The sequence below is a fragment of the Astyanax mexicanus genome, chromosome 6, assembly GCF_023375975.1.
Source record: "Astyanax mexicanus isolate ESR-SI-001 chromosome 6, AstMex3_surface, whole genome shotgun sequence".
NCBI classification, from domain to species: Eukaryota; Metazoa; Chordata; class Actinopteri; order Characiformes; family Acestrorhamphidae; genus Astyanax; species Astyanax mexicanus.
The window spans coordinates 298,947-314,136 of NC_064413.1; the positions used below are offsets into that span (position 1 = coordinate 298,947).

General features: G+C 37.2%; 1 protein-coding gene across 2 annotated transcripts in view; it reads right to left on the reverse strand.

Annotated features, from left to right (window-relative positions):
- Positions 1 to 496: 496 nt before the first annotated feature.
- Positions 497 to 15,190, reverse strand: part of sntg1 (syntrophin, gamma 1) — a 35,113-nt gene continuing 20,419 nt past the window's right edge. Inside the window, exons 13-19 of one of the 2 annotated variants that reach the window (XM_022666905.2) lie at positions 11,973 to 12,011; positions 10,860 to 10,976; positions 6,947 to 7,018; positions 5,907 to 6,059; positions 4,931 to 5,023; positions 3,594 to 3,704; positions 497 to 2,804 (exon numbers count right to left, since the gene is read on the reverse strand). In XM_022666905.2, the coding sequence (XP_022522626.2) occupies positions 2,622 to 2,804; positions 3,594 to 3,704; positions 4,931 to 5,023; positions 5,907 to 6,059; positions 6,947 to 7,018; positions 10,860 to 10,976; positions 11,973 to 12,011 (768 nt within the window). In that variant the 3' untranslated portion in view covers positions 497 to 2,621. The remainder of the gene's footprint in view (positions 2,805 to 3,593; positions 3,705 to 4,930; positions 5,024 to 5,906; positions 6,060 to 6,946; positions 7,019 to 10,859; positions 10,977 to 11,972; positions 12,012 to 15,190) is intronic. The other variant, XM_049480838.1, reaches the window with a different exon arrangement.

A 15,190-nucleotide genomic window follows, 5' to 3' on the forward strand; every position in this document is an offset into this window, starting at 1 on the left:
ATAAATCTGGACCCACAGACACTATCAATTACATTTTACACACACTCAGCTTTCAACCAACTAAAACACATCGAGAAGCGGCAGCCAATCACACGCAGCGTACTCTCAACCGGAAACCACCTTCCACCTGGAGGAGTGTACCCAGCACTGAGGAGCTGCCAATCCACACATTTACTCACACTTCCCCTCATAAACATCACATTTTTTCTGGGTTATTTAGAGAGCACAGTGACGGTGTGTCGACAGTCTGAATAAAACAAAGAGTGGATGAATGTTTAGAAGTAGATCCAGACTTTAGAGCACTTCCACATGTTTTTCTCGCTCTCTGCCTTTTTGCGTGCGTTGGATTTGATTAATATTAATTTAAGGCCATATCGCCCATCCCTATTGGCACGTTTATGTGCGTTTCATGCAAAGTATATATATATATATATATATATATATATTTTTTTTTTTTTTTGGAAACAAAGCAAGGTAATAAACAACAGGTTGCCCATACATTATAAAACCTTTATTTTAATAAGTACACTATACATCTTTATTAAAACCAGCAGCGGCTTCGACAAAAATAAAAGAATCACTTTTTCAACCTCTTCCTCTCTCTCTCTTTTTCTCTCTCTCTCTTTTCTCTCTCTCTTCTAGAAGAATGGAGCAACTCCAAAAACACACAGACAGATTTTCCGTCGTTCGGTTTGCATAGCCTTTATCACACACCTTTATCGCAGGGCACAGAAAACTGAATCTGTTCTAATAAATATAAACAGATGTAATTACTGCAATCCAAATCTCAGATTACTCTCCAGAGAATGAGAGTAACGTTATGTAATTATGTAATTGAGTGGGTAATTTAATTACATTACTGCATTATTCTCTATTAAACATGATTAAAACAAATAACTATTGATTTTATGCTGTTTTTACTCTTTCCTGTTTTATAATCAATAACGCACACTATATGGACAAAAGTAATGGGACACCTGCTCATTCATTATTTTCTCCAAAATTAATCTGAATATTATAATATATTTGATCCTGATTGTTTAGGAGTCACTGTTTCTACTGTTCAGGAACATTGCTGTGTGGATTTGATTGCGTTCAGCAACTCCAGCTAATCCTGACTCCTAAACAGTAGAGCTGAACGATAAATGGGCAAATTTATATTACAATATATATATATATATTTTTTTTTTCACTTCAGTTAATACAATATAAATCTAATTTGAATAAGAACAATATGAAAACCACAGAAAAGCTATTAATAATAATGTGCACAATGAATGATCTCTACAAACTTCTAAATTATGAATTTGCCAATACATGTAATATTAATTGAAATATTATTATCATAATTCATATTATTATTAGCAATGTTTTAATCTGAAGGGTGTCCACAAACATTTGGACATATAGTGCACTGATAGAAACAACAATAAAAAATAGAGAGAAAGGAAAAACCTGGTCAGGAAGCTACAAACAGTCCATCTTCCACTCGTCCTACACTCCTCCCATCACACCAGCATCACAATGACGAGGTCTGATGGGACTTTTACTTTGTAAACTGGGTAAACAATACTCTGCTCGGTCTGTATTAAGGTGATTGGTGGGTAAATTAAAGGACAGCAGCTTTTTTTAACTGTAAAAATAAAACTGTAGTTACTTTTCTATTTATTTCTATTCAATAAAGCTGGAAAAGCAGCGTAACGTAACATAATATAATATAACGTAACGTAGCTAAAGTGTCGTGTTTTTCTCAGGAAACAGCGCCCCCTATCCTCACAGTTCAGATCTGAACAACAAGCAGCAGCAGAATCACTTCTCATCTCAACCCACAACGAGATCACAACATCTCAAGATAAACACTGAGATGCGTCAGTATCTCATTCTTTACCTGAACATCATCACTATTTTACCATTTTATAATTATTCAAATGTTATAATAAAGTTCTTATGAAGGTGCTCAGCACTGTTTGTATGAGATTAGCCAGTAAATCACTACATTAGACCCGTTATTACACTATTTTAGTTTGGATGATGTGAGTTTTCAAAAAATGAAGCGATCTGACCTAATAGATCTTAATAAACCAATCTGAATGACCTGAACTGATCTGAATTATCCAATCTGACCTAATTGATCTGAAATGACCGATCTGAATCAATCGATCTGAATGAACCCTTCTTACTTAACCTTTTTGAATTAACCGATCTGAATTAAGAAAGGACTGAAAGCACTGTAGGTAAATGTGAACATCGACTGCATATAAACGTATATACTGCGATATCAAAAGGGGATGATCTAATGAATGTTGTGAATAATTATCTATCTAGAACACGGATCAGAATCCTGGTGATTTAAACACACTGTGCCCTGCTTAGACTTCAGACTTTACCATAAAATCCACATCCTTTAAATCCACATCCATCGTCTGAATCTCCCGAGGGCCTCCGGTCTGTACAGGAGTCTGCTGTACTCGGACGCTCGGACGCTCTGGTGACGGACGGGTGAAGGCTCCTTGGTGAAACTCTTCTCTAATCTTTACAGGATGAATCAGAGTCTCGTCTCCGTATGTCTGTCCCGCTGTGAGCTGCTGGAGAGTGGAGGGAGGGAGGACAGTAAGAGTCTGTCAGCTGGAGTATTTGAGTTTGGAGGCCTGTGGTCCGGTGGAGACGGAGGACAGCGTGGGGACGGCGGTGGACGCCGCGGTGTTCTGACTCCCCACGAACACCGGATCCAGACACGCCACCTTAGCAGCAAAAAACGCGTGGATGCAGTGCAGCACTGCGAACAGATTAGAGAACTCCAGCTCCTGCAGGAAACACAAAAACAGGACACTCACTCAGATACGTACATTTAACACGTTCAAAGAGTTTAAAACATCATCATTTTTCCCCTTTATTTTATGTCCAGCCAATAACTGGAAATGATACAAAATCCAGAAAGACACAGAAACACAGAGAACTGTGTAACTATTAAAACTACAAGTCTTTTCTTTAGAGGAATAACAGATGAAGCCAGAGCTCTATCAGGTTTGTGGCTGTAAGGTTCAAGAGGTATTTTTATATTAGTATATTTATATAAATACATCTCTGGAAAAAAATAAGAGCACAAATTAAAAACCTCTGGAATATAATCAAGAGGAAGACGGATGATCACAAACCATCAAACCACCAAACTGAACTGCTTGAATTTTTACACCAGGAGTAAAGCAGCATAAAGTTATCCAAAAGCAGTGTGTAAGACTGGTGGAGGAGAACATGATGCTAAACTGTGATTAAAAACCAGGGTTATTCCACCAAATATTGATTATTTCTGAACTCTTAAAACTTTATGAATATGAACTTGTTTTCTTTGCATTATTTGAGGTCTGAAAGTTCTGCATCTTTTTTTTGTTATTTCAGTCATTTCTCATTTTCTGTAAATAAATGCTCTAAATGAGAATATTTTTATTTGGAATTTGGGAGAAATGTTGAAGTGTTTTTTTTTATTTCTAATAAAGACATTCACAGATGTTATTATATCATGATTTCCAAATGGCCATAAACTTGATCTTGATCTGGGCTAGAATATGATCAAGGATCAGCTGAGGGTTGCTTACCTTCGCCTCGATAAGTTTCGTGTCCTGATTTTGGAAGAGAAACTTGATTTTACTCTTTCCATCATCAGAGGACCCTTTGAGTTGTGAGAACTTGTACCGCCACAGCACCGCCTGCAGGGGGCGACACCCTTATTAATGTTCTACTGCTTTAGAGACACAATGATCAACATGTGATTCTGCAGAAGTATAAGATCATTAATTCATTCAGCAGAACATTAACACTGTGTTTTATACATACATTAACCCTTTAACAGTTCTTGTTCTGTGTACTGGTACAGGTGTAGCTGATACAAGACCCTTTATCTCTGCAGTAAAATAACTCATTCATATTCTAGAAAGTTTGAGAACTTTGGAGACTCCTAAAAAACACTTGAAGAAGCTGTAATGTACATTTAATACACTTAATAATTTCAGATCAGTTTTAATAGGAATCAGACACAAATTCTGCATGATTGAAAATAGATATAAAAACTAGAAAACGTAAACAAATGAAATGTTTGGAGGACAAATAAATGATTAATTTGTATTTTGAAAAATATTGATTTTAAAATGCAAAAAGTTATTTATTAAATGTTGACAGTTTACTTCAATACTTTTCATTTTCAATACAATTACAATTAAGAATTTCGGTAATGTTTCATGTAAAAAAAAATCAAGATAAAGGTAGAACATTTAAGAAAATGCTGGCATGTTAAGGGGTTAAACGTACATTAAAATGTTGCTTTTATACTTTCAAATAGAACAGCAGATTAAACACTGTCCTTTGTATCAGCTTCATTTTGTACTTTGTAGAAGTGCTTTGTTTCAAGTTAAGACAAAGTATATGTACTGTATTTTTTGCACTATAGGGCTTTTTAACTTAAAATCAGCATTTGCAGTTAGTGCCTCAGTGAAAATCTGGAAATCTAAGCTTACTGTAAATAAATGGAAGTGCTTTACTCACCCAAATAAACATTTTTCAGGAGAGAAATCTGTGTAGATTAACATCCAGCGCTTGTTTACTTTCAAAAATGTTTTTTTTTTTTTTTTTTTTTTAAGAATTACGGTTTTGTTTACTTAGCTTAGCTTTTAGTTACCCCCCCCCCCCCCCCCCCTTACTACCCAGTAGAGACCTGCTTAATTAGAAGGGCAACATGACAACACCCCTGTTCCTTACTAGTATCACATAAAGCATCATATAATCTGATGCACTTTATAGTGTGAAAAATACAGTAATTTCTGTAATATTGATCATCAGTGTGTAGGTTGGCGGTGTTGCAGAAGTGATCCCCGCTGTGCGCTGCACGCCACTGGATGAAAAGCTTAATCACGAGCACAGTTGTTCACATCTGACTCACTTTTGATGCGGCGTCGAAGCAGACGAAGCCCATGCTGAAGTCTATGGTAAGTCCCATGAGATGGCTCTCCATGATACAAGCATATGTTTTACACTGAAAAAAAGAGAAGAAAACGAGAGACTTGGCAACGTAGCGCTGAGCCGACGCCTGCTGGCAACCACACCGCTCTCCTGCAGCCTCTGAAGTGTTTAATTACTACGGTAATTGTTGTACATCATTGTTAGGGGACCAAAACAAACAAACACACACAGGGTTTTTGGCTGCGGGGGGGGGTAAACTTCCTCTACCGTGTTTGTTCTGGGTTGTGTTGTCTGGTGTTTCTCTGGGACAAATTTGTAGTTTTTTGTAGATTAATTGCAAAAAAACCAATGATAGAGACAACAGCTTTTGTTTAAGCATGAGGAATCTAACATATATATTACATATATTTATATATACACACCAATCAGCCATAACATTAAAACTATCAACGTGAAACAATGTAAATAACATTGATTATTGGGTTACCGTGGCAGGTGAGTTATTTTTAACAAGTAAACAGAATCACAGAAACACTTTACGCCAAATAAATTGTATTTTACCCTACCATAATCACTTCTCTATGTACTAGATGTATACACACACACATTCACACACAGCCCAGTGGTGTGATTTTAGTTGAAATGCTAATATATAAACTACAGTTCAGTAATACCCCGGCCTCCGCACATTACATTACATAAACCATAAACCGCTGCACAGGCAGGTATTTATACAGTATGCAAAGCAGCGTGCATTTTCCAGAGTGAGCACATCAAAATAATAACTGCAGGAGGACATTAAACTGTCGCTGGCACCGCGAGTACCACTCTTAAACCTGCTCAACGCTGTGCTGTGCTGTGCCAGCATCGCCTGCCAGGAGCTGCTGCTGCTGCAGAGAACAGCTTCCTGCAGCAGGAACACAGATCAGACCGCAGGACAAAAGACCTGCAGATACCTGTATTCTCTCCACCTCGAAGAAGGTGGCCATCTGGAAGGCCTTCTCCCACAGCAGCAGCTCGCTCTCCAGCTCCACGCTGAACACCATGTCCTCGCCCGTGTCCGTCTGCAGGCTGAAGCACTGTCTCCGCTTGTCCAGCAGGTCACCGTCCTGAAATACAGGCAGGAAATGTGTTTTTACACTGTTATTATACATCACACCATTTACAGTGGAAGTGAGTGTGTATTTACAGACAATATATTGCAGTATAACCTGTAACCAAACAGTTGAAACAGTTCAAAGCCTGTGTAAACACAAAAAAAAAAACAGAATATAAACCATATCCTTTGTTAAATTTATCCGAACAGCTTGGGTACAGCATGAACAATGAATGTATGAACACAACATATGTCTTCTCTCTGTTTTCTCAGTAAAACTTTATTTCATGTGTTAATATACATCCATTCCTTCATTTTCTGCACTACAACAAAACTTGGGATTTTGTAATTTTGTAATGTCATGTAATGTTTTGTAATTGTCATTCCTTCTCACTTAACACTTTAAGATATTCTTGCATATAAAGGATACCAAATGACGAAGATGCTGAAATATTTAAGATCTTGAAAGCAGCAGGGGGGTCAGTGTAGTGTATTAGTGTATTCAATAATTAGCTTGTTACCACACCTTTTATGACAAATTTATGCAGAAAACCATGAAATTCCAGGTTTAAAGGTTCACATTCTTTTTCTTGCCAATGTACATCGAAGTTAACCAGATAAAATATGAATATATTTGGATTATAAAATACTGTCTGCAATAAAATAAAAGTCAAAGGAAATGTAAGAACACTGCTTTTTTTTGCAATCTTCTCTTTTTGGATTACACACGCCCCTTTTCTCCTTTTTAAATTTATAATTTACCTGTATCAGTAATTTAGTTGTATCAGTTTTTAAATTTATAATTTACCTGTATCAGTAATTTAGTTGTATCAGTTTTTAAATTTATAATTTACCTGTATCAGTAATTTAGTTGTATCAGTTTTTAAATTTATAATTTACCTTGAGAATTTTGCACATGATCTCATAGACGGTGAAGCTCTGTTCAGCTCTGGTCCAGTCCCACGTCGTTACCTAGAACAAGTCAGAATACTCTCTTAGATACATAATTACAAATATTGATTTCAATTCAATCACTCAATCAATTAATCAATCAACCTTAATTTTCACTCAGGAATACATTGAGGGTGACTCTCATATACAATGCAGCAGAGTTGTTACAGTATAAAAGAGATTGAAAACAATTGAAATACTCATTTTAAATCAACATTTTTTATGAATAAAATATATATCATCGCTGTCCAATGAAAAACACCTATCTCCAAAACAGCAACTTTACAGGAGAGATAAAAAAACCTTGTAAACTTTCAATGGAAGTCAATATAAAAAGAGTTTATTTCAGGTCATTTTGAAGAGTTTCTATTGGTCCGTTCATCAGGAAAGTTTGGCAAAGTGTAAGAGACAGTTTTTTCATATAATACAGAACCAGATAAGCTAATAGACCTGCTGCTAAAACTAAAACTAAAAAAAATTAAAACCAAATCAAAAAAGTATTTTTAGTAGGCTTAAAATTATTTTATAAAAGAAAATTAGCAATGTAGACACACAATCTTCAATGTGTGTATTTAAAATGTGTGTCAGATCTTGAGGCTAAATTACTGAATTAACTCTGAGCTGAAGTATTTAAAAACTCAAAATAGCTTTTTTCTATTAGATAGATAAAAAAAACACAATGACTTTACCAAAAATTTCTAGGTATTTTTATTTTTCAAGAACATTTCTGGAAATTGCTGTTTTGATATTTCATGATTTTTCCAGGTTTTTCATGACTGTACAAACCCTAAATGTAGTAAATAAAAACACATTTACAACAACATTTAACTTGTAACACCTAAGCCACTCCCTTCAAAAAATTAACCAGAAATAACTGCTTGTTCCAACATTAGAATAATTAAATTTAGGATAGAGAAAGGAATTGGGTTTTAGGTGCCTGTGTGAAAACAAACCAAACCAGAGAAAACTACAGAACTACAGGTGTGAAAATGCACCTGTATGTAATGAGTGGTGTTTCTTGCTTTGCAGCTCCACCTTTGATATAATTGTTCATTGTTTTATTATTATAATTGTTTATTGTTTGTTACCAGTGGTATAATTTTAGTCTCAGTTTTAATAGTGAGATCTGAAGTGAGTGACTCCTTTGCTTAATATATGAATCACTGCAGTGCTTTTAAAGCGTTTTATTTATTTATTTTCAGACTGATCTTTTTTTTAATATCTCCATCATCTATTTCAGAGTTTTTTGTGACTGTAACTTCGCATGCCGCTCGCTGAAATTGTTTATTCTTCATCACTTTCCTGTTCTATCAGCAGAGCTGGCAGCGAATAAGCCTGGATGTGTGTAACTTAACTGATCCCAATTAAATGTGTTTAATTGCTTCATATAAAATCTAAAGGGTAATTATTTTCACACAGAGACAATAAGTGTTGGATTTCAGTAAATGAATGTGAACAAACAGAAAAAACAAAAGAACTCGCTAATTAAATAACACAGTACATGCCAGTACACGGATTATCACTTATAGAGGCAGTGGCTTTAAAATCTAGACGCACGAAGCAGTGATGAGCTGAAGTGAGGAGATAATGGCTATAAAGGCCAATTTATTTATACTGAAGACGTTAAATAAGCTGGAAAAACCTAATAAAGACCCTTATCTAATAAATTCAGTTAATGTTAATCAACTTCTCTGCATCTATCGCCTATGCAGGAGAATCTTGTGAGGAAAACATGATGCCAGCCTACTATTTATAAATGTAGATATCATATATTACAGTACATGTCATTTATTTTAATGATTTTTGTGTTTTGGTTTTGGTTTTAATATAATGTGCAAAAGTTTGAGACACCTAAGCTCATTATTTAAAAGCATGCATCGCTGCAGGTTATTTAAAAAAAACTCCAGATCACATTACAGCAGATGCTAGCTTACATAAATAAAAAAGTAAAAACACTTTCTCATTTTAAAGAAAGTATTTTGGATTTTGAGCTAAGGTAAGCTACTGTACTTTTCGCACTATAGAGTGCACTTAAAATTATTACATTTTCTCATCCTAACAGTCCTAAGGATTTAGGTATTAAGGAGCAGTAAAGTCACTTTGTTATACAGGAGTTTCAGTTTAGTTCTCCAGCATCAAGACTGGAGCAGTATTAGCGTTAGCCGCTAACTGCTATGAAGCAACATTAGCATTACCTACTAACCGTGCAAAGCACTAGCTCTTTCACCTTCCAGATGGAGAATATATCCCTATATGTCGGACTGTATCCTGCTCTTAACCCCAGCTAGCACAGCTGGAGCAGCATTAGCATTAGCCACTTAACACGCTAAGCGCTAGCTCTTTCTTTGTTCAGAGGTGAGTATATCAGCCTGTAGTCTGCATGTTTATCGTGTTAAAATAAGCTACGTGGGACGAACTGTCAGCTAATATCTCCCTAGCTTACTGGAACATTCACGGATCCTCACTGTACGTCACTGAATGTCGGACAGCTAGCATGAAGTCGCTAATGCTAATGCTCCAGCCTTAGTGCTGGAAAAATCTGGCTTAAAATCTAAGCTTACTGTAAATAAACTAAACAGCTTTACTCACCCAAATAAACAGTTTTCAGGAGAGAAATCTGTAGATTAACATTCAGCACTCATTTGACTCATTTTTTATTACAGTTTTGTTTACTTAGTTTAGCTTAACTTCATTTAGTTAGATACTGTAAAAGATAGGGTATAAGACAGGGCTTAAGGAGATGGTACAGAACAGAATGAGGTTGTGGAGCACTCATACAGGTTCATTATACAAGCTGTTTTTATAATTAACAGCTGTACAGTTCTGTATCATTCTAATGTTTACCTTGAAGTAGGTACACCGTGTAACAGATTCTATCAGTCTATCTGTTTGATCTTTCTCATAATTAGTAAAATGGTTGCTGAGCGATGTTTGATGTCTCACCTACTCAGAGATTAAATTGAGAGTACACCTTAATTCAGAAGAACGCAGTAATGCATTCTCTAATCTCCTCAGCTCTGACCCTCTCAGAGGAAGCAATGAGGTCAGAAACCTCCAGCGCTTTCTAAACCACAGGAAAAGCGTAATTTTAATCCCAAACTTCCAGCTTCACTGATGTTCTGCTCCACATAACGCTGCTGAAGTGTGGGCAGTGTCTTTTAAAGGTAATTGCTGATTGTGTTAAGAGATTAGAGTTGATTAAATGGAGCCTGAGTGCAGAAGATATGAAATCATCATTAAGTTACACGCTTTTAGTCAGACCTACACTGAATAGATTAATGGATTTCCCAAAGTCTTACAGAGTGAAGAGAGAGAGCGACAGCAAGGCCACGCCAACACACACAGAGAGAGCACGGTGATAAACACGGGGAACATGATAAAAAAAACAAATTTACAGCATTCACTACTGAATGAAGAACAAGAGAGACAGAGAAAGAGTGATAAAATATTAATAAAGCTTATTACTGTGATACTGAGATATGATGCTGCAATGTTATTGGAAAAAGGTAAACAATCCGAAGACAGGCAAGCTTTTATCGTTTATGAAATGGATTCCCACACAGAAAACAAAAAACGAAATTTCCGCTAAAATCCTATTTTTCTTGTTGTTTGTGAACTCTGTGTGTAACTATAGGTTTAAATAGGATCTCCGGTGGATTTGGTGTTTTACAGAGACTCTAAGACTCGATCAGTGTCTGAACTGCACTTAGCAGGGCATTATTACACATGTTATAAAGTAACATATGACATTGTAACGACTGTTATTAGTGTAAAAACGTCTTTATTTTAAACTGCTGTCCGTGCTGTTAGCCAATCGGAGGCGATATGTTTGCATGTATGAATATTGTATGTAAGATCTTACTGGAGGTGCTGAGAATTTGAAGAGTGATGAACCTCTCAAGGCCAGGAACTTTGGTGTGTACATTCGGTCCTGAACCAAGTCCTGCTCTCTTTCATCCACCCATCCCATATAAATGATCTGCAGAAACAAAAAACAAACAAACACTGATGCATCTGGAGTTAAATCACCAATATAACTATGGGCCAGCCCTAGAATTTTTATAGACCTCTGAAAAGTCATGCATCATTAAGTCATACTGTAGTTTTATTACCTGGGGCTATAATTTAATTTTCTATAGCAGAAATTAACAGGACTTTCCAAAAAAAAAATCTAAATTACTTATATCACATCCTGTATTAAATGAATAAATGTTCAGATCCCTAAAACATTGGTTCTGTGTACATTTCTTTTTTTTCCTATACACTGATAGATGCTTGCAGAACGATAATACTGACGTAATGCTAATATTTCTACATGCAATCTAAAGCAGTGGTTCTCAAACTGTGATGGTACGCATTTCAGGGGGGTACACTAGATGACCTCAGAAAATTAAATGCATGCAACACTATTGTAAACTAACGTTTGAAATAATTTCTAAAACATTTTTAAAACAGTTCGTGTTTAACCTAGTAGCTCCTGTATAAAAGCTGCACTACAGTTCTGTACAGTTATATAGGCCCTACAACTGAACCCTGAGGAACTGAGGAGTTTCTGAAATGCTCTCCTGCTCCGTGTTCTGATCAGGATTACAGATACGACAACAACGACGATGATGACTGCAACGTTGTCAAAGATGATGCCATGAGAGTGTAATATCCAGCACTGCCTCCTTCAGCTCAGTACAAGAGTCTGAGGAGTCAGAACACATGTCTGAAATAACATTTCTAATGTTCTGAATGCAGAAATCAAAGCGTTTACTTTCGCCCTTCTGATTTAATCCCAGAAAAGCAGATTAACCGGGTCTGTTCTGATGGAGTCAGCTCATTTTAAATGAAGTGTGCCACAAAACATATTTCTATAGTATTCTTCATATTGATTCAGTTCTCTCCTGCTGCAGTGCAGGTTTAAGAGATACACACAAAGCTTTGGGATGGTGAGAATCTGTGCTAAAGGTGCTCTTGGTTGATGCATTACCTGCTGATTCACAGGAAAGTTTCTATTGATCTTCTTCACCTGCAACAGAGAACATCAGATTTAAAACATGATACATTCATAGCAGAATTATATTATGTAATGCATATAAACAAGGGCGAAAAGGCAACCGGGCACCGTGCGGCTTGATTTAGAGCATGTCGGTATGTCTTTTCTATCGCAACGACGGGAAAAGCAGAGTGTCTCTCGCTCATTATTTTCTTTAAGAGTAAACCAGGTGAGCTCTGACTTTGGTGGATTGCTATTGTAACGGTGCAGCTACCTGGACGTGTTCAACAAACTCTTCTCAGCAGAGGAAACTGAGCTGCTGGTTGACGCTGTGAAGGAGCTCCAGCAGCTCATTTACGGGAACAGCAATGTTATTTTATTTACTATTCTGTTTATTGTTGATGTAAAAGTTGGGTTTGTGCTGCTGCATTGCTAAGCTAGCATTAAACATTAAACACCTGGCTGTTGACTGTCGTCAGGGTTTAAATCGGTCACTGGAGCTCCTGTGTTTTTTTTCGCTGCCGAGATAGCAATACACCAGAAATGTACCTGAACACACCTCATTTCCAGACCACTACGCCCATCAGTGTAGATGTATCAAGAAGCTCTGCTGCTGTTTAAACGAAGCAGGTAAAAGGTGTAAAAATAGGCTGTTGGCGTTGTCTAAGATAGCAATAAGCATCACCTTGTGCAGAGTGTAAGACAGGGACAGTTGTGGGCTAATCTTTCTTGTATAGTAATGCACTCAGAGGTAAGCGCAGTGACTCGGTTCTGATACATCAGCTCACAGACGCAGCCTTGTGCTGATCCACATCACCCTAGGAGTGATGAGGGGGAAGAGAGAGCGCCATCTACTGTACTGTACCCACCCAGATAGAAACAGCAAGGACAACTGTGCTCTCTCAGGGCTCCGACAGCTGATGGCATGCATTAGTTAATCTTATTAAATAAATCTCTAAAATCATGAAGCAATTATTTTGGTGCATGAATATATGCTGCTGCTGCTCTACTGCGACATTTGCAGGTAGAAAAATCTCAAAATTTCTGCCTCAGTCATTCTGAGTAACCTCAGGTGAACCTGGATTTCAGAAGTGGGGCAGCCGAGATCTCAATTATTGGGTGGATTAAAAAGGGCAGCCGGGCCGTGGCATCTCCAGCACGGCCTCCACCGTGATTCAGCAGGAGCGGAGCGCCGGCCTTCACACACAGTGACCTTTTTCACGCCTCACCCCAATTATCCAGAACCCAGATAACAGGCTCCCTCACAAACTGATCCGCTGATGAAGCTTCATCATCAGAACTGCAGCGGCTGCTGCTGCCCAGAGGCTTTTATTCATCATTAACTTTTTACCAGCTGCATTTCCCTCATTACTCCAGCCACTCACCGCCACCTCCTCACAAACACAATGTGTGGGTTTAGAACTGAAATTTAATAATTTGGGTTTAGATTCTGGTTCATCTGCTTCTTAGTTTTATAGAGGATGAATCAAAGAAACTGAACTAAAGCAGCTTGTGGAGGAGGGCGAGCTGGGTTATCGGGTCATCATGCTCGGAAAGACTCATGGCCGAAAGCAACACACACTTAAAATAGAGACAAACACACACACACACACACACGCGGTCTAAAGCGCTGCCACTATGATCGGGAGATCGCCGGTTCGAATCCCAGTCATGCAGCTTGCCATCAGCTGCCGGAGCCCAGAGAGAGCACAGTTGTCCTTGCTGTTTCTCTATGGGGTTGGTACAGTATATCAGTAGATGGCGCTCTCTCTTTCCCCTCATCACTCCTATGGTGATGTGGATCAGCACAAGGTGAGCTGCATCTGTGAGCTGATGTATCAGAACCGCTGAGAGTCGCTGCGCTTTCCTCTGAGTGTTAGCGCTGTGATGCTACTCGGCAATGCTACAGCATCAGTAGCAGTTTAAAAAGAGGTGGAGTCTGACTTCACATGTATCGGAGGAGGCGTGTGCTGGTCTTCTTTACCCTCCCGGTGTTGGAGCATCACTAGTGATGGTTGTGTAATGGGCCTTATAAATTGGGGAGAAAATGGGATACATTTTTTTATAAAAATATATTTCAAAAAATTTACTTTCCTATAGCACTTTTTTCAGAGGCCTTGTTTTGTTTTTTTCCACCCCAACAAACATAACTCATCTTCAAGAGCAGGGTCTGGTCTATTAGAGCAGTGGTTCCCAACCTTTTTCTTCAGGGACCCATATTTTTACCATTGTAAGCTTTGGTGACCCAACATAACCACCCCCCCCCCCAAATGTAAAAGATGTAAGTGTATAATTGGGTTGGGGGGGGGGGGGGTTAGAAATGACAAATAAAAACTGACATTTACTATAGATGAATAAAAGAATAAAATAAACACGTAAAAAAGGAAAAATTGATACATAAAACATAAGGAATTTTTATCTTATGAAGAAAAAAATAATTAGATCAATAAAATAATACAACTATTTAAAATTAATAAAAAATAATTTATATAAAATAAAAACAAACAAACAAAACAAAAAAAATAATATCAGTTTCAGTTTCAGTTTCAAATCAGTAAAACAGCTCACCAAAACCTCAACCTGTCCAAATATTGGACAATAATTGATTAACTTTACAGGCCCTCACTCATTTTCATTTATTTAACTAAACTGAGTTTTATATTCTTATATTATTATATTATTATATTCAGCCTCGCGCTGAATTCAGCTCCGCGCTGCCGGAGAGAGCGCCCGCGCGCGCGCCAGAGAGAGAGAGAGAGACAGAGAGAGCGCAGCGCAGCGCGGCGAATTTTGCTTACCCTAGACTATATATAGTATTAAAATTAAACCCCTTAAAATCAAGAGGGCTTCGCGACCCATCGTGGATCTTTGGCGACCCATAGGTTGGGAACCACTGTATTAGAGTATCGAAAATAATACTAATATACCCATAAACATCTTAAACATCAGGTCAAAAAGGACTAAAATCTAAAAGCACTGCTGTTGAGTCACACAAATTGCAGTAAAACCTCAGTTAACATATGCATTATTATTCAAGCTAATCGTAATTAAATAGTGAATGTGGCTTCTGTAATTAGATAATTGCAAATGTCATCAATTAATTAACTTATTTAATAATATCTGCTCCATTAAATCCATTTTTAAATGGGTAAACAGCACTTTATTAGATAAGTGCATAAAAAATACATGCTTTTTGTGTTTTTTTTTTGTTT